This window comes from Eumetopias jubatus, unplaced genomic scaffold (assembly GCF_037043125.1).
Source record: "Eumetopias jubatus isolate StellerSeaLion01/CBP00866 unplaced genomic scaffold, mEumJub1_p1.0 scaffold_8, whole genome shotgun sequence".
In the NCBI taxonomy this organism is placed as follows: Eukaryota; Metazoa; Chordata; class Mammalia; order Carnivora; family Otariidae; genus Eumetopias; species Eumetopias jubatus.
In genome coordinates, this window is record NW_028274814.1 from 139,145,432 (window position 1) to 139,171,082 (window position 25,651).

Here is a 25,651-nt window from a genome sequence, read left to right on the forward strand (position 1 = left end):
AGGATCAGCGAGTCTGAGAAGCAAGTGCACAGGAACCTTCGAGCCGCACTCCGCAGGCAGGTGCCTCCCTGTCCCACGGGGTGGGGACCGAGGATGACGTCCACAGCAGCGAGCTGGGTCCTCCGGCTCTCCTGTCCGTACGGGTGGCACTCTTTCCTCCTCTGCCCCCTTGATGGGCTCTCCCAGGGAGCTGGAAAGGAGTGGGAGCCAGTGAGGGTCCTCGAAGTGGGTCAGCACGAGCCTGCTGTCCCGGAGAGAGGGGCCGGCCACCGCCGTGCTCTCCTCGCTCCAAGGGCTGACCCACCATACCGGGTGGATCTGCTTTATCCAGAGGCAGTTTGTGGATGGAGGTGGGGTCGTTGTGTGCAGGTGAAGCGCTCCGAGGGGAGGTCAGGGCTATGTAACTGCAGCTTCCCCCTGAACTGGCGGGGAGGACGTGGGGGAGGGGCCCAGCTCCCCGCAGGGAGACCCAGGCTTGGAGTCTTACCGGTGAGGTGGCCCCAGTGAGGCCAGAGCCAGCGGTTTCCGCAGGCATGGCTGTGCTCGGGAGGACCGATGCAGGTAGTCTTTCCTGTGGGGTCACCTGTGTGACAGGTGAGGGACTCTGACCATCTGTGTGTGGGTGGAGCCGGGCCTCCCCCGGGCAGGACGGTGTGCTGTGCTTGGTGGGCGCTGCCCACGGTCTGTCTGCTCAGTGAACCAGTTGATGGAATCTTGTTTCCTTTTGGAATTTGGGGATCAGGCCCGAACAGGTGACCTCCGTTGTCCTCTTGGGTATTTCCTACCGTCCCCAAGGTCTCCACGCTGCAGCATCTCGAGGCTGTGGGATGGACTCAGCTGCCGTCCCCGGGCGGGATGGGAAACCACCCTTCTGGCTGTGCCAACCTGTCAGTCTGGTTAAGCCAGGTCTCCACGCCTGCTTTCGGTGTGTCCTGCCCTCCCCTGGGAATCCACAGCCAGACCTTCAGACCCCTTGGCTGGGACGAGCGCTGGGAGGTGGCTCCGGCGGGATCGCAGAGCTGGGTGCCGGCCGCCAGGCCAGGTGTGGACACACGGTGCGGTCCGGGCTGCGGCAGAGACCGCGTGCTGGTTCCCTGGAGCCTTGCGGCCTGTGGGCATGAGATGATGTGGTGAGCTGGGGCCGTCCTTGGGTCCAGGGGACTTGCTGAGTGACGTCTGCCTCATGGTTTAGGTGACGTGCCCGCAACGTTTCCGTGAGGACAGAAACAGGGTGGTGGCATCTTTGAGGGCAGGTTTGCATGGAATGTGGGTTTGTATAGGTCCTCTGTTCGCACACGTTCCCTTCTCGGTGCAGAAGGTGGCATGTTCTGATTAGTTGCGTTGTTTTTTTTAGCCGGTTAAGGATTTGGCGTTGGGCCTTTTTTGGGTCCAACTTTGATGAAACTTTGAGCGAGACGCTTGGGCCTTTTCTGCTCTGGTAAGTGGAGCACCTGTGTGCTCCGGACTCACGCAGTCCTGTTACCAAAAAGGCATCGATTTGCCTGCTGAGCTGCACTCCCGAGTGTGGGGGGTCGGGAGACGGGCTGCTGAGGCCTGAGAACCACAGAGGCCGTGTGCACGGGGCTGCAGAGGCACGGTGGGTAGGTGCGTGCATGCACACTCTGATGTGGCAGCCCAGGTGCCCCGGGGTGGGGTGTGCACGAACTGAGAGACACCTGTGGACAAGGACATAAGGAGGGCTTCCTGGAGCAGGAAGCGTCTGTGGCCCCTGAAAGGTGCATGGTACCCAGAGACAGGGAGGGTGTGTGTAAGCAGAGGGGGTGGCGAAATGGGGGTGTGCTTGGGGACCTCCTCTTGCCTGAGCAAGAGGTGGAAGTGGAGAAGGAGGGAGGTGTAGCCGCTGGCCTGGCTGGGCACAGGGGCATTGCCTCACCCCTGCTTCCCGGCTCTGTGCCACGTCTCCTTACCTGTCAGGTGAGGGCGCTCTGCCCTGCCCCCCTGAGGTTCCTCTTGCGCACCTGGTGACCCAGAGCAGGCAGCGCTCAGGCCCTGCCCCCCGCCCCTGCCAGGCCTGCGGCCCAGCCTGCTGCACACCTGCCCGAGGACCACTCTGGTTGTGTCTGTGGACACAGCTCCCAGCCGGGGCCCAGCTGCCACCCCCAAGGCCTAGACCGGGGTCAGGGGGAGCCGTGGGCCCACTGGCCTGGCCCCGTACCCCTTCTCCAGAATCACTGGGGTAGGCTGCCTGGTCTCAGAGTTGATCTCAGGACCCCTTTATATCTTTAGTTCATGAGGTCACCAGAGGGCCCTTATGTGTGAGGGTTGTCTCTGTTGCTCTTTACCGGATTAGAAAGTTAAACTGAGACATTTAAAAATATTTATTAATTTATCAAAAACTGCCAACCATAAACCCATCACGTATTCACATAAGGAGCATATTTTATTTTTTTAAAAATCATTCCCTGCACCTCCCTCCCCAGATAAAAAAGAAATGAGTGAAGGGAGCGTTGCCCGCTTTGCAGGCCGCCGCAGGCGGGCTGTGGTCGCACACAGCTGGGGTGCTGGGTCCTGTCCCGGCCGCCGTGGCGTGAGAGCAAGCGTGGGAAAGCAAACGAGCCTTAGGTTTGACCTTGTGGGTCTCCCAGAAGGGGTTCCTGGCCCACACTATGAGAGCCGCCGGTTTGGCCTTGGGAGAGATTTCCCTGAAGTGGTGAATGAAGGTCCTTTTTCCCATTTTTTCTGCTTTATTTCAAATCCTTATCAAAAAAAAAAATCTTATCTTTTATTTAAAACGTTTAATTTTAAAACGTTTGCTATGGAATAGTCAACACATTCAGGATTCAAAAGGGGTTGAAGCTTAGGATGGGTCTCCGGTGCCGCCTCCCCCTCGCTGCCTCCTCCCCTTCCCCCTCCCTACTTCCTCCGCTCTAGTCCTCCAGGGCTGCTGGCTTGCACGCACTGGCAGGTAGCAGTCAGCCCAGGTTGCGAGGTCTCCAGCAGGGTGGGGGGTGGGGGGGTCCTCACTTCTTGTTCAGACTGTGGGGGCTCTCCTGTGTGACTGTCGCCCATGGGTGGACTTGAGGGTGCACCCAGCCTCTTTTTGCTATTACAAAAACAACATGGCCGTGAAATGACCTTGCCTATACATCATTTTGCAAGCGTGAGAGGTTCCTGGAAATGAAATAGTACCGTTACTGGATGTTGCAAAATGGCCCTGGGCGCCGCTCTCCAAGCAGGGGACCCTTTTTCCTTGTCCTCACGCCCACGTGCTGCGTGTCTGCCGGTCTGCTAGGGAAAGGGGCTCTCAGTGTAATTTCAATTTGTATTTCTGTCTTTATTAAGTGAAGATTAATTGTCTTTCCATATGTTTAAGAACTGTTTGCCTTTTTGGGGAGCTGTCTGCATCTTTTGCCCATTTTTCTACTGGGCTGTTTATGAACGTCGGACAGATTAATCCTTTGTAGTCTGTGCTGAACATTTTCTCCTAGATTATCATTTGCTTGACTACTGATGGAGGTTTTTACCTTGCAAAAATTTGTTTTGAAAGTAATCTGTGTTCTTATCATGCTTCATGTCTTGCTTGGAAAGGCCCAGTCTGGTCTGAGGTCTTGGACCCTCCCATGTGGCCCCCAGGCTACTTCCAGTGTCTCTTGGGAAGGTGTGAGGTGTGGCTCCAACCTTACCTTTTTCCGCACAACTAACCAGATATCAGTGTGTCTCTTCCCCTCTGCTGTGAAATGCCACTTTGATCCCGACGGGGGCTGGGTCTGCTTCTGTACATTCTAGTTTGTTCCGCGGCCCTGCTGTCTGTTCACGCGCCATCCCCACGTCTGCAGAATGGCTTGTAGCTGCACCATGTTCTGCTACGTGATAGGGCTCATCACCCCTCATCACTTTTGCTGTCCAGAATTTTCCAGGTTATTCGGCTTGTTTGTTTTTCCCTATAAACCTTAGACTTAGCTTGTTTTGCTTTCTCTAAAATCATTTTCTAATTTTTTTAGGGGAATCACATTGGGTTTATAGATTATTTCAGAGAGTTTTGCTCAGGCTGTCCCTCTTTGTGTATATGTAACCATGATGAGATATACACAACATGATGTGTATAATATGTTTTGTAAATGTGATAAAAGCTATATGACGTAAAACCATCTTAAGCATTGTTGAGTATGCAGTTTGGTGGTATTAGATACGTTTATGTTGTGTGAGCCCATCATACCATCCGTCTCCAGAACTCTGTCATCTTCCCCAACTGAAACTCTGTCCCCGTGGAGCACTGACTCTCCGTCCCCCTCCTCCCGCCCCTGGTGCCCACCATGGGCTTTCTGTCTCTGTGGATGTGACCCCTCCTGGGGACCATCTAAGTGGAATCATGCAGAATTGGTCCCTTTGTGACTGGCTTCTTTCACTGGGCACAGCGTACTCCAGGTTCATCCGTGTTGTAGCCCCGGTCAGAATTCCCGATGTTCTTGATGCTGAATGATACGCCGTTGTATGCGAGGACCACATTTTGTTTGTCCATCCATCCATCCATCCCTCTTTGAGCCCCAGGTGTCGGTACTTTGGGTGTATCCCCAGAAGCGGGGTTGCTGGGTCCTCTGGTAGCCCTGTGTTTATTTTCTGGCCGTGGGTGCTGGAAATTGGGCCGAGTGTTTCCTTGGGAATCTGGCAAATGGACTGCTCTGAGCCAGGCTGCCCTCGTTCCCCAGGCAGGTCCGTGAGCCGTCCTAGGGGAGGGGGGCAGTGCAGGAGTGACGGGGACCTTACAGTGGCCTGGACACGATCTTCCACCCCGTCATGGCTGCGAGTCCCTCTGAACCTCAGCGCCCTCCTCTCTGTAGCAGGCAGGACCCCAGAGTCCCAGCAGCTGATGTTGACGGAGTCCTTCGTGCTGGCCTGGCCCAGAGACAGGTGTGCAGGAGCCAGGACTTCAGCCTCCCAGAGGCGGGCAGGCGGGGATTGGATGGGGGGGACGGGGAGGTGTGAAGCCCGTGGGCCATGTCAGTGTGGCTCTCCGTGCAGCTGCTGCAGGTGGGCCTCCCCGGGCGCGCCCCCAGAGTGGACCAAGCCCCTGCCTGGCCTCCACTGCTTCCCATGGCCCTACCAGTTCCTCTGCCCGTCTTGCTGTGAGGCTCCGTGCTGCTCCCTTTCCCTGGGGTGTCTCCCTCTGCAGCCCGCGGCTGGCTCCTGCAGCTCAGAGTGGTCTGCCCTGGCCCGTGGCCCCCTGTCCCCCAATCACCCGGCTCCTCCTCTCGGTGGTTAGGAAGCGCCTGGGCCGTCAGTGTGCCTCCTCCGCATTCCCGCACTGCGTCTGGTACATAGTAGGTGCTCATTAAACACCCGTTGACCGGATCGCTTGTCACTGTGACTCCTGAGGGTGCGGCGCATGAGTTGCACCCCTGCCTCCGTAGCCTCTGCCCCATGACCCCTGCTGTACAGTGAGGGTGTGCAGCCCGAGTCCCCACGGCCATGTGCTGGAGCCGATGTGTAGATGGCTCGTTTCGCCTGCAGAGCCCACCTGCCGCCAGGCCAGCCAGGACAGCCCGAGTAAAGACCAGACTGTCCGGCGGCCACATTGGAGGTCAGTGGTTATCCGGGTGGCAGGTGCAAAGACAACTTTGAGGGTTCCGGGTTTTTTTTTTTTTTTTTTTTTTTTTTTTTTAGTTTCTCTTTTCTTTTATGCTGGATGTGAGTTTTGTAGCAGAGGCCCATGGAGGGAGGGCTGCCGAGCGCCGTCCAGCCGGCCCCTCTGCTGTCACGCCTTGTCCTGGCTTGGGTTGTGTTCCTTTCTTGGCCTGCTGAGCAGGAAATGTGGGTTCCACCTCCTCCTCGTTGTGTGTTGTTTTAAACACGGAAAACCTTTGTGGCCTGTGATGCTTGACACCCAGCGGAGGGCCTGTAAATATCCTGGGGCCTGGCCTGGGGTGGGGAGAGGCCTGGCAGGAGAGCCCTGGGCCTGGGCTGGGCTGAGATAAAACAGAAACAAAGTGGCCTCCGGGCAGGTGGTTTGGCGGCACACAGGAGCTCTTTTCACCTAAGGGGCTGTTTAAAGCTGTGGGCTTACCTGGTGCTGGATTTGCCCGGGGTCCCGGAAGGTCTTTAAAATGCACCTCACCCACCCATTCCTTGACTGGCTGCCGGGAGCAGGTGACGGCCAGGTGACAGCCAGGTGACCGGGTTGTGTTGGGTCTGGGGTGATTGAGCTGAGTGGCCCTGGGGAGGGGGGCAGTGCTCAGCCACGGAACGTAGATTGGGGTGTTCCAGTCAGGGGGTGGGGCCCGGGGCTGGCTCCTGGTGTCATGAGGGCTTTTTCATTGTGCTCTTTGTCCCTGCAGAGCAAGGGACACTACCCTGAATGAGAGCCAAAGGGTGGCCCTTCCGGGTGGGCAGTGCCTTCCACCCGTGGCTATTCACAGCTCCTCTCCTTCCAGCTTCCCTGCCTCAAATGGGATATGAGGGATGTGGGGAGAAGCCCCTGGCCCACGACTCAGGTGGACGGAGACGGGTCGGTTTCCCTCACCGAGATCCTTCTGGCCCCAGGGAGCCTAGAGACTGTCCAGGCTGCCCCACCCTCGCCATGGAGAGCACCTTGCCCCTCACCCCTTTCCTTAAGAAGACTGGATGGGGGTGAGGTCCACGCACAAGCGTGTGATGCTCAGGCCACTGGCATTGGGACCCCGGTGCTTAGCGAGGGCCCAGGTTCCCTGTTAGTGGGCCAGTTAAGTACTGTGACCTTTCTGAGAGCTCTTGTTCAGCTAGGCATCTGTCGCCGTAAGACCAGGGGCAGTAGAGCATGGCACACGGGCCAAACCTAGCACATTGCCACCTGCTTTTGTAAATACTGTTTTATTTGCCCACAGCCACGCCCATTTTGTGGTACAGCAGAGCTGAGAAGTTAGGATGGGCCGTGTGGCCCGCCAAGCCCGACATTTCCGACGTGGCCCCTTGCAGAACAGGCTCGCCCGGCCCGGCGCCTCGCCTGTTGCAGTGTCATAATGGTGCAGTGCCTTTGGAGAGCAGCCTGTTTTCAGACAGCTGCGAGCCACGCCCCTTTCTGCTTTCAGGAACTTGGGCCAGGGCCATGGCACGAAGTCATGCCTAGTGCCCGGAATTTGGAAGGTGCTTCCTACCAGCTGTCTCATTGGCTGGATCTTCTCAGGTCCTTGTTGTAAAGAGTGATGGAGAGAAATTGAAATGAATTTGTGTGCGTTTCTAGTAGCTTATTCTATTTGCTAACGTGACACAGAGGTTTTTGTCTACCTGCTCCTAAACGTTAGATTTTCTTGCTAGCTTTGTTTTGTTTAAATAAACATCAGTGTGGCCACTCTGCCAGGCTCACTACTCAATATGCTAGGCAGAGGGGCCTGGGAGCTGTCATACAGTGAGGAATGTATTAATAGAGGCATGTGCTAGGGAGGGTGGGATGGCTGGGTCTGCTGGGGTTAGGGCAACCACGGGCTCTGGAGTCCAGTGATGTTGGCTTCTGTTTCTGATGTGCCACTTCTCTCTTATGCTGCTTCCCCAAGCCTCAGTTTCCCCTTCTGTCATTTGGTTTAACAGCATTGTGACCAGGACATAGGACACCTGGGATGCGGGAGCTTGTCACTGTTGCCTGCGATTTGGGGCCCTGCACAGGTTTTGGGGTGCACAGGAGGCCTGGGGATAGGGAAAGCACAGTGCTGGGGGTTTGTCCTCTCCTGTGTTGGGGCCTGGTGAGCACTCCGGAGCAGGTGCTCCCAGCCCCCGCCTGGGGTTTCCTCTCCAAGTGTGTGTCTGTGCTGAGGCCCAAGGGCCTGGAGACAAGTCCTCAGGTGGGCCGGGCTCACACCTGTGACAGGTACTGCTCTTCTTTAATGCCACTTCAAGGACCAGGAGGGCTGGGCTTGGCCTGGCTGGCCTGCTTCTGTAGAACTCACTGTTGATCCTTGGGGCTGGTCTCCAGCCGGGGGTCAAAGGGCACGGGCCTGGTTTGTGCAGGGCAGGTGGCAGGGCTGAACCTTGGTGCTGGAGTGCTGGCCGGGGGGGTGCTGTGTCCTCTCCGAATCGGCTGCCTGCCCCCCCCCCCCCCCCGGGTCTGGTCTGAACCCTCCCTTGGTGTTTTGGGCACTATGGCCCTTGCTTCCCACTGCCTGCAGGCTCCGCTCACCCGCTGGCCCTTCCTTTCCCGCCTGTGGAGGGTTTGGAAGCTGCTGATGGCTGGGAGGGGGGCGGGGGTCTCAGGTGTCCTGGACCCCCTTACTGTGGCTTCCCCCATCTGTCAAGCAGTGATGTCACCACCGCGCCCCAGGTAAAGTGACAGCGTGCAGGGAGAGTGACATTTGTTGAATGTGGTTTTGGAAAGCAGGATCTGGGGTTTTGCTCTCATTGTTGCTCGCCAGGTGATGACCATAGGGTCATTCCACGCACAGCTGAATGAGGGGCTACCGTCAACATGCTCTCAGAACCAGAGACCGGGCACAGGGGAAGGGGGTGTGTGACCCACACAAGGTCACACAACGTGGCAGGTAGCGTCTTGCTCTGGGCGCTCAGGACCACTGCACTCACGCCTGGATGGTGAGGAGAGGTGGCTCGGGTCTGAGCTCAGCACACAGTCCGCTCCCAGTGGGTTCTCCGGTGGGAATTGCCCCGGACAGGCGCACGTCCCCTGACTGTGCCCCCTCAGCTGTGGTTGTTGCGTGGACCATCGTGCTGCAGGACGCCCGAGTGGGGCTGACCTCGCGGACGGTGCGAGCCACTTGGCTGGGTGGGCGGGTGGTGCCGAGCCAGAGGGGGGAAGAGTGAAGTGGTCACTCGGTGGCTGGGAATGCCTCAGACAGCAGGAATGTCCCTGGCGGGGGCCCGGGGCTCAGGGGGGCGGGAGAATCTTGGCACTTCCTCTGGGGACCTGAGGGGCTGGGGCGGTGAGGACGGTGGGCGGGGTGCAGGCCCAGTGACCACGCTGTCTGGGTCCCACCTCCCAGGGCTGTCTTTGCTCCCTTTGGCCCCTTCAGGGGCTTGAATTTTGCATTTTGACCTTGGCTCCTGTTTCGGGCCTCTGTCCCTGAGCCCTGCGGGGGAAGAAGGGGGAGTGGGAGCGCTGGGCTCCCCGGTGTTTCCTGAGCCCCGTTCTCCTGCGGCTGCGCAGTGTGAGGGGAGGGAGCAGGGCCGGTGTCCTGGAACCAGCTCGGACCAGCTCACGGGCACCGCTAACATTGGCAGGGATTTGGGGAGCTGGCCAGTAATAAAAATGAAAGTCTGTAAACTTACAGTTAGGTGAAGTCGCAGCAAAGGCATTCACTGGAAAGCCCTCCCTTCTGAATTACGTCACTACTTTTATGATCGCGAGGTGGCTTGCGTCTGTTGTGTCTGGAAGGTGGAAATCCTGGGTCACGGCGGCCACTGCGTCGGCCCCAATCACGCGCCCACGCCTGCACGTCTCTTTGGTGGCTTGAGAATGGCCATGGTGGGAGCAGCCACGCCACAGAAACGGGCAGATGCTACGAATCGGGGCTTCGCTTCTCTTTTTGTTGATTATCTTGGCTTAATCCAGCGATGGAAAAGCCACGTGTGGGACGTGTGGAGGCCACTCACCGTGAGGGGCACAGAAAAGCCGAGGCAACACTCCTCCACTCTCAGCTGCCCTGCCCTTCGGCAGGGGCGTCCCCCGTCCGCGACCAGCGCGGGGCTCTGATGCGTGCCTCCCACGTGCACCTTGTCTTGTTCACGGAACAGAATGTCGGCCGGTGTTCCTGCCTGCGCCGTACTCGTCTTCCGTTAGGACCGTGCTGGACGAGGGAGGGGGGTGCTCAGGAGAAGTCAGAGCATCTGTGAGCCGCACCGGCCGCTCGGCTTTCCCCCGAAGTGTGCTGCACGTTTTACTGGTGTTTGTGAGCGTGTGCGTGCGGCTGTATATCTGTGCGGTTTGCAGTCGCTGTTCCACCTACGTCTCTGCACACGGGTCCCCGGGGCCGCTCCCTGTGCGGTCCTGAGCTCTCCGGCCCGGGGGCGTGATCCCAGGTCACAGAAAAGGGGGTGGCAGCTCACACCGGGCCCTCCCAGCTCTCCCAGTCTTCTCTGGCTTTCCAGGGCCACCCGGACCGTCGGTCAGAGTCACTGAGCTCGTGGGACCTGGGCCTTCATTATCCTCCCTGGCTCACTGCACTAGGGGCTTTGGCTTGACCTTTGTGGGACAGACAGCCCCTGAAGATCCTTGTCCACGGGAAGAAATTCAAGCCTCCCCCCCCCCACCCCCAGAGAAACACCCCAGGTTGTTGAAAACTTGGCCTTAAGTTTTCCACAAGTGTTTATGGATTTAGGGACTGCAAACCCCAGCAGGGCTCCTGAGCAAAGTCCGTGGATGGCCCTTTGCTCTGAGGGCTCTCTGGGAGGACAGCCCTTTGCAGCTGTGGCTGGGTGGCCTGGAGCCGGTGTAGGGCCCAGGATTTCCTGCTGCTCCACCGCTCAGCATGGCCCCGCCTTTATGCATCATTCCTTCGTTGGCCGGAGGAGGGTTTGTGACCCCAGCATGGGCCAGGCCTACTGGGGCATCACCTGAAGAGCCACGGCTGCCTCCGCCCTTGGGGCCCGTGTTCTTACAGCATGGGGCTGGGGGCCCAAATCCCAAACAAGGGAGTTAGCTGGAAGTTCCAGGAATGGCTTTCAAGGTGGGGTACTTGGAGAAAAAGGCTCCGGGATGGGAGACACCCCAGAACCAGAGGTGCTGGGCCCCACGGTAGGAGCATACACGGTGGCCAGAGGACCCCCAGGGACTGGACAGGGGAAGCGCTGGGAGGTCTGGTTTCCTGCCACATGGAGAAGGGGCTCCATGAAGTGCTGTGGGCCCCTCCGCCCCAGGCCCAGCTGGGCAGGAGGGTGGGGTCAGGGCGGAGAGGCAGACCGGTGTGGGGCCTGGTTCGGAGAGGGTGGCCGTGCTTGCTGCGGGTGGTCGTGGAGTGATCCTGTGATTGAGGGCTCCTTCAAGGGCTGTGGCTTGGGCAGCTGGTGGATACACATGCCATCCAGCGGGAGGGCGCACTGAGACTCCAGCTCCGCGCTAAGCCAGGCAGAACCAAGCTACCAATGAGATGTCCAGCCGGCCGGAGCAGAACTCCCAGGGAAGCCAGCAGGTGCTAGGTCGGGAGCAGGACATCTGGGTGTGGATGCTGGGAGCATTTGGGGTCCTGCTGCCTGTGCCAAGTCTGGCAGGACTGAGCTGTGAATCTGGGGTGAGAGAAGTGGATCCCACACAAGCCTTGTGTTTGGGGAAACCTGGGGGTCATCTGCTGTCAGCCATGTCTTGAGCCTGGCATGGGGTTGGGGACAGGGTCAGTGGTCTCCAGTGTCAGACTGCTCCCAGGGAGTGCCCAGCACGGAGCCCCGCAGGGCTGGATGGGAGTTGCGTGTGCACTGGGGTTCTGGGGGCAAGGCCTTTGGGGCGTTGGTTAGGACACCCGAGTCTGCGCCTCCTCCCCGTCCCTCCTGTTGGCCCTGCAGAGCCTCAGAGTCTGTAGCTGCCATCCCAGCCACTCTGACTGCGGGGTCCAGGGCTGTCTTCCCGGAGGATGGAGAGGACCTGGCCGTCTCTGGGACTGGCCTGGGGGGAGGGGGGAGGCGCGCCGTTCTCAGTGTCTGTGACTCCCCAGGAAGAAGGTTAGGACGGGCTGGCATCCTGTGGGAAAGTGGACACTGTTTGTCCTCAGATGAGCAGGAGAGCCACAGATATCGGGAGATGAAGCCAGGCCGGGGAGTGGTGTGCGCTGCGGGTCGAGGCAGATTGGCTGGGGCGCTGCAAGCGCTGGAGACCAGGAACCACTCTTTTAAAAAATCTTGGCTGGGAAGGGAGATAAAGCCCTTTGTGGTTTCCAAGTCCAGTTTCCCTAGACACTGCTGCCTTTGTGTGTCCAGAAGCCATTCAGCGGGTTTCCAGAGCAGCGTGCTTTGTGTCCCCAGGCCAGCTCTGCTGGACTCAGTCCTGCGTGCAGGGGACGCGGAGCCTGGCGGGTGCTGCCTGGAGCCAGGCGAGCCCCTGCACCCCGTGCCACAGCACCAGGTGCCCCCATCGCACATGGTCCCCTTGAGTCCTTGCAGAATGCCCTGGCTCTGAGCAGGGATCTGGAATAGCCACGGCCAGGGGGCCTTTCCCTGAGCGTCTGCTTCCACGTGGAGGTACGGGGAGGGGGTTCCCTCCGACAGCGGCAGGGCCGGCTGGTGGCAGATCGCGCTGAGCAGCTGGTTCCCCTTGGGGTGGGGGGCTTACGGGAGCTGCCCTGAGCCGCCTGGGCTGGGCCTCTGGGTGCTTGTGGAGGGCATCTGAGGAGGTAGGGTTGGGGAGTGGGGGGCTGGTGGGGCCCAGGGGACGCATGGCAGCCGCAACCAGAATGCAAGGTGAAGGTAGGATTTGTCGAGAGGGCACCCACTGGACATGGGCTCCGCATGGAAAGCTTTGCTCTGGGTCGCACTTGGTGTCCGAGATCCGGTCTCTTCTGTGTCTGAGACAATGGTCCGTACTGCCCTCCATCTCCATCTGACAGATGGGGGATGAACCTCCCCAAATTCCCGTCCACCCAGATTTTGTGAACGTGACCTTACTTGGAACAGAGACTTTGCAGATGTAATCAAGATGTGGTAGTTCTGTTGTAGGATGCGCCACACCCGGCCCAGCGCAGGGGTGCAGCATGGCTCCCCTCGCAGCCTGGACCCATCTTCAGGTAGGGTGGGTGGGGAGTCCTGGTGTCTGGTCCTGAGCTGACAGCAGCGTGGATGGTTCATCCTTTTGAGGGGCCCAGGGAGCCTGGGGCAGCAGGGGGGACAGGGACGGGCTGGGCCTCTGGGAGCCCCTCGCTCTGGTGGGCTGTGTCCGGACCCCCCACTGCAGGCTGACGTGAGTAGCCGGCAGGAGGAGTCCAGGGTTGGGGTGAGCTGGCGGCTGGAGGGACGCGCCCCTGGCTCACCGAGGCGTGCATTGCGTTCTGACGGTGCAGGGCTGGACACTTGGTGCTTTGTCCCCTATCCTGCTGCTGCCACCTCATTGGCTTGCTGGAGCTGAACTGGGAAGGAAGGCAGCCCCAGCTCCAGGGCCTGTAGAGAATCCCAGACGGTGAGAACCCACTCAGCCAGAGCCTTGCAGGAGGTGTAGAGCTTGGCTGGTGTGAGGCCAGCCCTGAGCCCTTTGCTCTGGGCACAAGTCAGCTAGGTGTCCCCGCTCCCGAGCTGTGGTCCCTGCCTGGCCCACCCCCGCCACCCCACGTTCCTCTGATGCCGGATGCCAAGGAATCCCTTGGGTCTTTTTGGAAATGAAAGGAAATAGGTTTTATGTTGCTGTACTTCCCGTACCCAGGTTATTTTCGTAGTTTAAAAAAGCAGTAGGAACGCATTATAGGACATCTGGAGAGAGTTTTACAAACCACCCCATGCGGGGGCCTGTGTCACCTTTGGTCTTTCTGGATACCTGTTTGCCATCATGGTGCGTGGGGCGGCAGCCTTTGTCACTCGGGGCCGGGGTCCTGTGTGAGTCCACGTGATGCTCAGCATGCCGTGCCTGCCCGTATAGGGGTGGCCGGCTCGTGTGCCGTGCTGCTGGGTCCCATCCCGCCGTGGGGGCGACACACTCCCCACGTGTTGGGTTCGCGCTCAAGAGGCAGAATCGCCGGCTCCGAGGGCGTCTGCGTTCACGGTTCCCGCTGCCTTCTGCCATGCGGACTGGCTTGTATTTCCATTTTAGGGAAGTTGGAGGTTTGTGCTCGAGTGGTGGGTAGATTTCCTCTGGCTGCGAATTCCTGTGCTCAGGGAATTCGCCTACCTGTGCCCTGGGGTCCTGTAGCTTTTGCCCACTACTGGAGCAGTCTCAGAGCGAAGAGAGTCCTTCATGGACCACATTGGCCACACCCTGGTGGCGCTGCATTTGTTTTTAGTAAGTGGGAGTTTGGGGCACCTGGGTGGCTCCGTTGGTTGAGCGTCTGCCTTCGGCTCAGGCCATGGGGGTCCTGGGATTGAGACCCGCGTCAGGCTCCCTGCTCAGCCGGGAGCCTGCTTCTCCCTCTCCCTCCACCCCTCCCCCTTGCTCATGCACATGCTCTCTCTCTCCTCTCAAATAAATAAATAAGTCTATAAAAAAACAAGTGGAAGTTTGCTTCTGTCCACTTGACTGTTACTCTTTCATGCTGTGATTATTTTTGTCATTTCTCTTAAACAGACTGTTACCCCGCTCTGGGGACTTGGTCGGCACAAAGTTCTCTTTTCTTTAGGTGTCTTTTCTTTCTTTTTTTTTTTTTTTCTTTTTAAGTTTTCTTACTTTTTTTCTTTTTAAGTTTTCTTACTTTTTTTCTTTTTAAGTTTCATCTATGTGGAGCTCACAGCAGCTGTTTTTCCAGGTGGCCGGCCCGCACCCCCGCGCACATGCAAGCAGCCTGCTGCCCTGGCCCCCCACCGCCCCCCACGGCTGCCCACGGCCACCCTGGCCTCCCTGAGGCTACCCCGGCCCCTCGCAGCCCCCCAAGACTGCCCATGGCCCACCACAGCCCTGCACGGCCACCCCAGCCCTCCCCCCCGAGGCCACCCCGGCCCCCCACAGCCCCCCTCGGCATCATGCACTTCTGGGCTTTCCTGGGTCTTGGGGGCATTGGGCGTTGGGTGTCCTGTCGTATTTGCCACCAGGGCTACACCGGGCCACCCTGTAGTGCTTCAAGCGAGCTCGGAGAAGCACCTGCCCCGGGAGCCCCTGCAGCTCCTCCCTCCACGTGCCCCACAGCCTTCTGTTCTCGTAGACCAGAGCGCGTTCTGGTCCATCTGGCTGGAGACCTAGGAGTCCCCCTGTTGGCATCACTGCTTGGGGCAGGAACACTTGCTGAGGGGGGCGGAGGTGGGGGGCCCCCACCTTACAGGGTGGGGCAGACACCCTGCGCCGTGATTTGAGAGTCCTTTGAGAGTTTTTGTGACTGCACAGTCCCAAACAGGAAGTACTTTTCCCTGATTTTGTGGTTTTCCCTGAGACATCCCAACTGGGACAGTTAGAGCCAAGTTGACGGATTCCATCCTGCGCAGCCCCCTCCCTGCCTTGCGTGGAGATGCTCGTGTGTTTACTGGGGCCAGTGTCAGGCTCCTGGTGTGCGTCATCTGGAGCGCCCAGAACACTGGCCTTACGGGTGGTGGTCCTTCAGAGGCGGAAGCCGAGGCCAGGAAAGGTGGTAAGCAGCAGAGCAGGCTTTGAGCCCTGTTGTGTCCGGAGTCCCCACCCTCCTGCAGGGACCCAGGGCCACTTGTAGAAGTTGGGGGGCTGGGGCTTGTGGGAGACCCCGACGTGCAGCCCTAGGCCCAGGGGCTATGTGCCTGGGGCTCTGGGTGCGGTTTGTGGCTTCCGCTGTAGACTGCGGAGTGAGGTTGGCTGGGCGTGCAGACGAGCCACTCATACTCTGCCCCGGGGCTTGGGGGGGTCGGCTGGCCTCTCCTGGCCAGGCCGGTGCGGAGATACGGGGCACCTCACTCCATGTCCGTCTCTGAGCACTTTGGGGGGGTCGGCTGGCCTCTCCTGGCCAGGCCGGTGCGGAGATACGGGGCACCTCACTCCATGCCCATCTCTGGGCACTTTGGGGGGGTCGGCTGGCCTCTCCTGGCCAGGCCGGTGCGGAGATACGGGGCACCTCACTCCATGTCCGTCTCTGGGTGAGCATTCATGTTTGCGCTCCCGCGTGTCCCCCCCTCCCCTCCCTGTGACCCACGCCAGGTCTTTGCTGCAGTGGTTTTGGGCTGGAGGGGGCAGGCAGGCAGCCTTCCTTCTGTGCCCGTGGTCTGGGGCTGTGCCGGGCCAGCAGGCGGGCGGGCGCTGGGCTCCTGGCCAGCCCGTGTGTGGGAAGACCTCTTTGAGCAGGACCTCAGCAAGCTGAGTGAGGGCTGGTCGGGCGAGCAGGGAGCTGCTTTGGACAGACAGAGCAGGCTGGGTTGTGTCCCTGGGAGGGGGACCAGGCCGAGTCAGGGGACGCGAAGCCAGGGCACTGCTGGGTTCAGAAGGGATCCACTGAGACACCCTAATGCCGAGCATTCCAGCGGTTTCTGGGCGTTGGCTGCTGTCTGAGCAGTGTGCAGAGCTACAGCCTTGACTGTGCCCTTGACGGTTGGCTTGTTAGGGGGCTTCTGAGCAGTGGTCGGTCGCTCTCCCCTTTTCTTTGAAGCTTTTCTGCCCTAGCTTTCCCCAGGCTCTCTGGCCTCCCCGTGCACTAGGCTGGCCAGACTGGCCGGGAAGGTCCTGCTGACTTGGCTTCCTTCTGCCTTGTGGCGCACACGGGGGGAGGTGACTTGGGTGGGGCCAGGGGCAGGAGCTTGGCCAGCGGAGGGGGAGTGGTGGAGGGGCCCAGGCTGGTGGGTGCCAGGTGGGAGCCAGTGGGCCCCGAGTTTTCCTTGAAAAGCCAGCCTGGCCACTTCCTGAGGGCAGGGCTCGGCCACAGGACCAAAGTGTGTGTAGGAGAACCGTGTGCTCGGGCGGGTGGGTGCGCCATGGGGACGGGTGGCCAGTGGGCGAGTGACCGAGTGACCGAGCCTCTTCTTTTCTTCTCTTGCAGGGACCCCGACCGTCATGTTAAGGTAAAGCAGAGGGGCTCAGTGCTGAACATGCTAAAGAGGCTGGACAAAATCAGGTTCAGAGGTCACAAGAGAGATGACTTCCTCGATCTAGCAGAGTCTCCAAATGCCTCAGACACCGAATGTGGAGATGAAGTGCCCCTGAAAATACCTCGGACCTCGACCCGGGACAGCGAGGAGCTGAGGGACCCTGTGAGTGTGCCGTGCGGGCCTCAGCAGTGGGAATGTCTTCCTCCTCTGTTGGGCCTCGGCCCCGAGTGGGCGAGGGGCCGTCCCCCGTCCTCAGATGGTCAAGCTGAGCGTGGACCTGGCAGCCCTGTCCCGCCTGGTCCGGCTTCTCCTCTGTCCTTGCCTTGCTCCCCACCGGACCTCACTGGCAGGTGCTTGTCCCCCTGATCGAGGATCACAGAGCCTCTGTCCAGCCACTGGATTTCTTTTCCTTCCTCCTTGGCAGACTTCTCGTGGGGGAGTCATGCACAGAGCCCTTGGCAGCTGGCTGAGGCCGGGCTGGGCCCTCATCATGCCATGTGGAGACAGAGCTGGCCCCTGTGGGCCGGTCTGCAGGGCTCTTTTTAACGGGGCAGCAAATATCCATTGAGCACCTCAGCTAGGCAGCGTGGCTGTGGTGGGGACCGGGCTGGAGTGGGCCCTGCCTTCCGGAAGCTTGTGCCTCTTCACCCGGGAGTGGGGCAGGGGCGGGGCAGGCTCTCTGGCCAGATGTGATTGCAAGGCTCACCATTGTGGGCACAGCTGCCCGAGTGTTCCCCTTTGCCAGTGAAGAAGCCCAGAGCCATCTTACCCGGTGTGGATGACCGAAGTCGGTGGTCCGTTGGTTTCCTCTCTGAGCACCCGAGCCAGCTTTTCTTCCCTGGTGTGGCCTGTGAGCGCTCGCCTTCTCTGGTTTCTTATATTATTAATGTCTTAGAACAGGGACTATGAGTTTGCTCCTGGCAAGAATGAATAATTTACTGGCACTGCCTCCTAGGAGCCAGGCTGCCCGATCAGGTGGGTCGGGCGCTGCAAAGGTGGGAGCGGAGCCTGCCTGGGCGTTGGCTGCTGTCCCCTGGCACAGGTGGGCTGGTCCTCCAGCCTCGGGGTCGGGGGGGGGGGCGGGGCCCTGCTGCTGGGTCTCCCAGGGCACGGTGTGTTGCAGAGCGCCACGGGCCGGTGGCAGCCAGGGGCACCATGAGCCGCGGTTCTCCGTGGTGGTCCTCGGGCTGAGTGTGCCATGGCTTCTGAGGAGCGTGAATCCCCACATGGAGCTCACTGCGGGGTGTGACAGGGATCCTGCAGTGGACTCATCTGGCGCCATGCTCTGTCTGTCCATCCCTCTAGGACTCCGCGGCAGCCACTTTGCTGTGGGTGCTGTCTCAGCAGAAACCTGGACTTGCCCTGGAGCGCAGCCCCCTGCGTGGGGATGGTGGCTGAAGGTCCAGAGGGTCTGCAGGGCCATGCCCGTGCCCCACTGAGGTCGGGTCTGAGGCTGCAGGGAGGTCTGAGTGGTGGCGGCGCTGGAATGTGCCGTCGATGCGTTGACCACTCCCCACTGAGGGACCCTCTCCCCTGGCCCACATCCCTGGGGTGGGCGTGCTGGGCCCGTGCTGTCTGTTGTCCTGGTGGCTGTTACCAGGTCACCTGCCCGCCCTGCCATGGCCCGGGGTGTCATCCCCACGGCTTTCTGCTCTGCCGGCCCAGCGGGTGAAGAGCATGGCTGTGATTCCTGGTTGTTCCTGGGAGGGAGGCTGGTCATCTTTGTGCTTAGGCTTTGGGTTTTTTTTACTTTATTTCTTGTTTATTGTGGTAAAACATAGCTAAAACTCACCGTTTTGGCCACTGGTACGTGTACAGGGCATTAAGTGCATTCACAGTGTCATACGACCGACACCCCATCCGTCTCCAGAACATCGTCCTCAGCGCCAACAGAAGCCCCTTCTCCATTAAACGCTGACCCCCACACCGTCCCCCGGCCCCTGGCGCCCACACCAGTGGCGCCTACTTTCCATCTCTGTGGACCGACTGGTCCAGCGACCTACGAGACGGTCCTGTGGTACCTGTTGGCTCGTGACTGGCTGGTCTCTGGGTCCTGGGCAGAGATGAGTGGGCGCAGCGGGTGGGGGGAAGGGCGTGGGCAGGGGAGGGGTCCTGGGCTGGCAGACGGGCTTGAGGAGGCCCAAGACGGGGGATGTGTGGGGGGAGGGTGCCGCAGCTGGGGTGATACCCAGCTTCAGCGTGTGGCTGGGGGTGGGGAGGGCCGCGGCAGATGAGGAGGGGGACAGAGGCCAGGGCCGACCGGGTGGGTCACCGACAGGCCGGTGAGGAGAGGTGTGACAGGGAGGGCACCAGAGCCCTGGAGCTGGGGACAGACAAGTGGCCCCGTGCACGGGGGCGCCGAGGGGCAGACTCCTCGAGGAGCAGGAGGTCCTGCCCTGAGGGGCTGCAGGGGAGCCCGAGAGGTGGGGAGTTGGAGGCCACCATTCTAAGGCCACCACTTCCCTGGCTTTATGGTGGTGCTGTGGCCTTGGGGGTTTGCTCAACTGACGGGACCCGAGGGGCTCACAGAGGGGCTCAGACCTCAGAATTCCGGGGTGCCGCCATCCCCATCGGTGCTCCCTGCTAGCTGGTCTGCACCCTGGAGCAGCCCCTCCGCCTCCCTGCGGTCCACGGGGCTCTGGCTCAGAGCTGCCTTCAGCACCGAGCACCCAGAACCCTGAACCCCCATCCAGGGGGACTCTGCAGGGATTCTTGACGCTCTAGGGCAAGTTCCAGATGGACTTTGTTCCAGCATCCTAGAGACTTGGACTCGTGCATTCAGACATGGCCCCGTGAACTGGGGGGCGTCCTGCCCGCTTTTGGAGAGGAGTTGGCAGTTGTAACGGAGGTTGAGTGTTCTGCCTCCACGTCCATGCAGAGCCGCCTTTCCTGGCCAGTCTCTGCCCCCGGCCGTGTGGCCACCGCCTTGGTCGTCAAGGTGGGGGATGGACAGGGGAGGGATGAGTTTGTGCGCAGGGGGATTGGGTCTAGCATGTGCCATCTGCCCCGTGGCAGGGCAGGTAGAATTCGCCTGCCTTCCACCCCACTCCCCCAGTCCCTGTGCCCACTGCTGCCTGGCCCCCAGGGCTGCAGGGAAACATGGGAACTCGCCCCAGCAGCCAGAGGAGCTCAGAGTCCAACAGGGCAAGGGTCCGGGCAGCCACAGGCCAGAGGGTCTTCCCAGAACCTGCTGGCTTCCCGACGTCCGCTCCTCCTTCCTGAGATGTGGCCTCAGAGCAGGCGACACGTGTATGTGCAGGGGTCTGTCCTGCACCCTCTCTGGGCTGTGTGTCCCCTTCTACCCTCACCTGGCCTGCAGGGGGGGTCATGGAAACCCAGACTGGGAGTCAGATCCCCCTTGTCGCTTGGGGAGGCACACGGGTGCCCCTTCTCGCTAGCTCAGCATGAGCGTGCAGCTGTGGGGTGGCCGTGGGAGTGTCCGGTGTGTGCGCCTGGGCAGGCGTGGCAGTGCTGGCCTGTGCCGCACCCCTTCCCCTCCTGTCCGCCGGACGCAAGCGGCTGCCTGTGCCAAGGCCCTGGGCGGGCGGCAGCGGGCAGCGGTAACCGGAGCCTGCCCTGCACCCCTCGGACGTCAGGCGGTGGTTTTACTTAGCCCTCTGTGCAACAGGACAGGCCCCGTTTGGAGTTTGCTCACGTCAGGGAGCCACTGCTCCTTTAGATTTACGCAGCCTGGCCTGCGGACATGCCCTCCCCGGCTGCCTGGCATCGTGTCAGTCCGGCTCCAGGCTGCGAGGGGGACAGGGCCTGCGTCTGGGCTCACCCTCCTCCTGGGGGGCCAGCGCAGGTTTGGATGGTTGCCTTCCCTCCTCAGCCTGAGACTGGTGTGAGTATCAAGAGACTTAGCGTCGCGCTTCTGGCTTTAATTTAAGCTGACCTCGCTGGGCTCCAGGGATGTCCATGTTGTCCGAGATGTCCCTTCCAGTGGCAGGCGAGGCCGAGGTGAACTGATGCGGGCTTCCGGCAGAACGGCGCCTTCCTTGCCCAGCAGGGGCTCTGTGGGCCCAGCCCTTGCCAAGGAGGGGTCCTTGGGGCTCGCCTCTGAGAAGCGGGGTGCTTGGAGGTGGCTCCTCTGAGCTCTTGGTGTTCCTCTTGTAGGCTGGTCCGGGGACCCTCATCATGGCTGCAGGAGTCCAGGACTTTAACCGGACAGAGTTTGATCGATTAAATGAGATCAAAGGTCATCTGGAAATCGCCTTATTGGAAAAACACTTCTTACGTGAGTACCCCTGGGTGGGGTGACGGGGGGAATGCCATCCCGCAGACGTGCAGCAGGGTGTTGGGGCTGGTGAAGCCACGTGCTGGCTGTCACTGGGCTCACTCGTGCTGCGGACACGTGTGGCCCCCGTATGACGTCCTCAGCGGAAGCTCCCTGTGCCGCTCCACCAAGACCAGCGCTCTCGTCCGCATGCTGCAAGGTCTTTACTCTGGGGTAAGGGAGGCTGTCCCCCGGGAGGCAGGGATTTTGCTGCTTCTGGTGGATCTGGGGTGTTGCATTTCCGGCAGTTGGCTTTCATACTGTGTTCTGTTTAGTTTCGCATCAAGGAGGGAGGGTGAGCCCGAGGGCTTCCTCGTTGGGTGGCCGTCCGCGTTGGTATGTGGGCCGTTCCCTGCCGCTGTGGTTTTGGCCTCTTGGGTGCAAATGGTAGAGACTGCCGTGGGGGGTCTGCCAGCTCCTCGTGGAGGTGACCTCATCTGACTCCGGCCTTGGCTCTCTCACCCTCTGCCCTGCTCTCTAGACCAGAGCCGCAGGGACAGCCCCCCTGCCGGGAAGGGGTTTAGAGCAGGCGGATTGCTGTGGCGCCCGCACGCGTGCCCCGCTGCGTCATGCGGAGCTTCCACAACTGACACCAGGGCCAGAGCAGAGCTGCTGGGGTGACACAGGAAGAGAGAAGCAGCCTCCTGGCCCCGCGTGTCCGGAGCCGGCCCAGAGCTGCCGGGCCAGGAGGAAGGGCCCACAGACACCACTCCCTCCGTGTCCCTCCGGGAGCCACCCGCCTCGTCCACGCACTCGGGGTTTTTGGGGCTCCAGCCATGGGCCCCCCAGCCCTGCAGCTATGTGGGGCCCTTCACCTGCACGTGACAGCGGGTGCCTGTGCCGTGGTGGGGAGCCTTGGGGGCTGGCCCTGCCTTTCTCTCCTGGGAAGCAGGGGACCTGGCTGTCCCGGCATTTCTGCACAGTGTCCTGCCACCCGGGGGGTGCAGCCCTGCCTTCCCTCAGAACGCCTCTAGCCTGTCCACGCTCCCCTCGGCACCAGCGTGTGTGCACGTATGTGTGTACAGGGTCATCGACTCTGTGTGGTGTCTTCCCCCTGCCAGCTGGGCCTGAGCACCCGTGGTTCTGAGGACAGTGCTGTGGAGCGACTCGGTCTCCGCTCGAGTCTAAGGTCGTCGCCGGGCAGCTCGGACAGGCAGGGCCGGGCTGGGTCAGCCCGGGGCTACAGGCGGTGATGGGCCCGCCTGATTAGGTCCTGGTGACCTGGTGCCTGTGACCTTGGCCTGTGCTGAGGTCCCGTGGGGAGGCTCTGCATGAACAGAGGGGCAGGCTGCCCCACTGGTTGCCTGGCCAGTACGGACAGAGCTGGACAGACCCTGCCTGAGGCATCGGCTGGTGGAGCCTCGTGCAGTTGCCTTTGTGGATCAAGTGGCCAAATACGGGTGGTTTCATGGGGGCTTGATGAAGCAGCAGAGCCAAGTGCTGTCCATGTCTGACCGGGGAGCCCTAGCCGGGGAGGGGGGCAGCAGGCCCCCGGGAGCACAGGTTACCCGGCAGAGGCGGGGCAGGCGGGGCGCAGGTACCCACCAGGCGGACGGGCAGGCAGGATGGCTGGGGCCCGCAGGGGCGACTCTCTGGGCCGACCCTTTCTGCGTTGAACAGAAGCATCCACCCCCCACGGCGCTGCGCGGCTGTCGTCCTCGGTCCGTCCTCGTGGTCTGTCCTCAGTGTTTTACCAAAGGAGCGTCTCTTTTACTCTTGGGCAGCTCATGTTGTAGAAGCGTGAGGTGCAATTATGACAAGTGGCAGTGACGGGCATTCTTTTAAACTACGGAACGTTTCAAGCAGATACAGAAGCAGAGTATCTCGCGTGCTCACGGTCAGCTCTGGCAGGCGGTGGCCGGCGGCGGGCAGGTGGCCCCCACCACCCCGGCGTGGGAAGCCGGTCCTGCCAGCCTCCTGTCCTTCATCTGTACGTTTCAGTTGGCAGCTCGTGGTGTTTTAAAAATGAACGCCACGCGTCTGATATCACAGCTGAAAACATCAAGTCCTTTCGAATCTTCAGACCTGCAGCCGGAGCTCAGATTTCCCCAATTGTCTCCTTTTTTTTGCACCTCCCAGAGCAGCCCCCGAGGCCCCACGTCGAGTGGCTGGTGCCCTCTGCAGGCTCTCTCTGGTGCTGGTTCTCTGTGTCCCTTGCTCTTCGTGGAGGAAACCAGGCCCGCCCTGGGGGCAACTCCACCCCGGACCTTGTTCGGGGGGCGACCCCGTGGGCTCCCCACAGAGCACTCCCTGGGAGGACTCCCTCGGTGGTGGCTTCCCTGCGGTGGTTTCCGTCCTTGGTCACGTGGCTTCAGTCCGTCGTCCCGCTGGAGGTTACAGAACGATAATTTCCCACTCCTCCATTCTTTCTCCATTTGCTCACTAACCTATTTCTGAAAACCTAACTACTTGGTTGCTCGAGGGATGGCTCCTAGAGCGGAGGCAGGACACAGGCTTGAATTTTTCCCTTTATTGTCCGGTTTCCAAAATCAGGAGCCGATTCCGTACTCAGCATCCTCCAAAGGTGACCAGTGAGGGTGCTGAGCTTTTTGGTGTCATCACGAGATCGTGGCCTTGAACATAGCTGATGTGTCTTAGTTGCTGTGGCCACTGCCCCCTTGGTGCTAGATAGACCCACTTCTGGGCGGCGGGGGCCTCCTCCAGTTTGCTTCTGAGTCCCTTTGACATGAGCCAGTCCTCTGTGAGCAATCCCTTGCTTTCTGGTGAGACAAGACACTCTGGGCTCTTCTTCCTTTTTTTTTTTTTTAAGATTTATTTATTGGGGGGAGAGAGTGCGTGCATGTGGAGGTGGGGGAGGGGCAAAGGGAGAGAATCCCAAGCAGACTCCCCATTGAGTGTGGAGCCCGGTGCGGGGCTCGGTCACAGGACCCTCAGATCATGACCTGAGCCGAAATCAGGGGTCTAATGCTCAACCAACTGAGCCACCCAGGTCCTCCCCCAGCCCCCACCCCCGGCCAGGTTCTTCTTAAACATTTCCTGCCCCTGTCCTGGAATTAGCCATTTCCCCTGGCTCCTGTTGGTCGAAAGTGGTTTTTAGAAGATAAATAAGGATTCTGGGGGTACTCACTGCTGTCAGTGTTTCTAGACCTTTCCAGCGGGCAGAGGTAGGGCATCCCGAGTTCATCCAGATAGTTTGAATTCACATCCAAGACCATGGGGTTTTTGGTTTTTTTTCTTTTAAAAAAAATAATGATAAAGTATACAGGTGATCTAAAATTTGCCATCTTAATCATTTTGGTGTGTGCCCTTCAGTGGCGTTGACCTGTTCACGGTGTTGTGACGCCGTCACCACTGTGTGGCCATCTCGTGAAGCTGAAACCCTGTTCCTGTGAAACCACAGGTCCCCCTCCCCTGGCACCACCATCCGTCTCCGTCAATCTCACTCCTCCAGGGGCCTCGTGTGAGTGGAACCTTATGGTATTTGTGTTTTTTGTGTTGGGTTGGCCTCACAGAGCAGTGTCCTCCGGGTTCATTGGGTCGTGGTAGGTGTGAACCTCTCCTTCCTTCTGCTGTGCAGACGGGCCACACCGTGTCCCTCTGTCCATCTGGCAGTGGGCCCTTGTGTGGCTGCTGTGAGCGTCGGGGTGTGTTTTCTCTTCAAGCCCCCTGCTCTCAAACCCCGAGGGCTTCACCTGACCTCATCAGACTGTTCTCTGAGCCTCTCCTGCTGCCCATCCTGGTTCTCGTGAGTGACACGGGCAAGACCTCGTTTGTTTTATCCCCAGGTCACACACGCAGCGGCCTCGGGATGCGGCCCCCGCACGGCCCCGCTGTGTTCGCTGGTTCCTCTGCGCTCAGGGGAACCGATCCCACGAGGGTTGTACGGTGATGCGACTGAGTTTTCCCCTTTGCGGCTACGTCACCAGCTCAGTACAGACTTGCTGTGTGTTTCTTGTCGCTTGAGATCTTGAGAGATCACTTCTGTTTCCGGTTCACTTTTTCTTTTGACCCAATTTCAGATTCACAGGAGGGTGCCAAGAAGAATGCCAAGCTAGTCTTCAGCTAGAGTGTTCCCAAGGGTAGCATCTTACCACGTTTGTCTGCCTGTCGGCCTCGTACCCTTCCTTCCGTCCACCTGTGTGTTTTATTTTCTGACCCTGTTTGTGGTCGTCTGCGGACACGATGTCCCTTGGGCTCTGCCTGCTTCTGTGTGTTTCCTGAGAAGCGAGCATATTCTCTCACCTAACAGTCCAGGTGTCACTCTCCGGAATGAACGTGGATGCCAGACAGTTATCTAACCTGAGACTGCAACGCGTGCAGTCATGTCCTGGAATTTCTAGCAGAAGGTCCCCGGTCACACGTTACATGCAGGTGTCCTGTGTTCTCAGGCTCCTGTCACCGAGCAGGGATGTTGACGTTCTCCAAGAGTGCAGGTCCCTCGGTTTGGGTGTGTCTGACGTCCCCATGGGGAGATCAGATAAGGAACGTCACAGGAGTGATGCTGTAGCCTCAGTGCCTCCGTCAGGAGGTGCACGATGTCATTTCGTCCTGTTGACATGTATTGTAAAGAGTTCTTTTCTTTTTTTCTTTTTTTCTTTTAATTTTTATTTGAGAGAGAGAGAGAGTGTGCACGCATGAGCAGGGGTTGGGGCAGAGGGAGAGGGAGAAGCAGGCTCCCCGTTGAGCAGGGAGCCCGACATGGGGCTTGATCCCAGGAACCCCGCGATCATGACCTGAGCTAAAGGCAGCCACTTAACAGAACGAGCCACCCAGGCGCCCCTACAATTATTTACGTGGTTGCAAAGTCAGGGTATAGTCAGAGAAATGGAGTTTGTCTTCCTGAATACCTTCATTCCTTCTCTCTGGACAACCAGTTGT

The 25,651-nt window shown here is 59.8% G+C and overlaps 1 protein-coding gene across 3 annotated transcripts in view; it reads left to right on the forward strand.

Moving 5' to 3' along the window:
• Positions 1-25,651, forward strand: part of GRAMD4 (GRAM domain containing 4) — a 72,543-nt gene that overhangs the window by 16,266 nt on the left and 30,626 nt on the right. For all 3 annotated transcript variants that reach the window (XM_028115362.2, XM_028115365.2, XM_028115364.2), the window contains 2 exons: positions 16,488-16,698; positions 20,653-20,773. In XM_028115362.2, the coding sequence (XP_027971163.1) occupies positions 16,488-16,698; positions 20,653-20,773 (332 nt within the window). The remainder of the gene's footprint in view (positions 1-16,487; positions 16,699-20,652; positions 20,774-25,651) is intronic.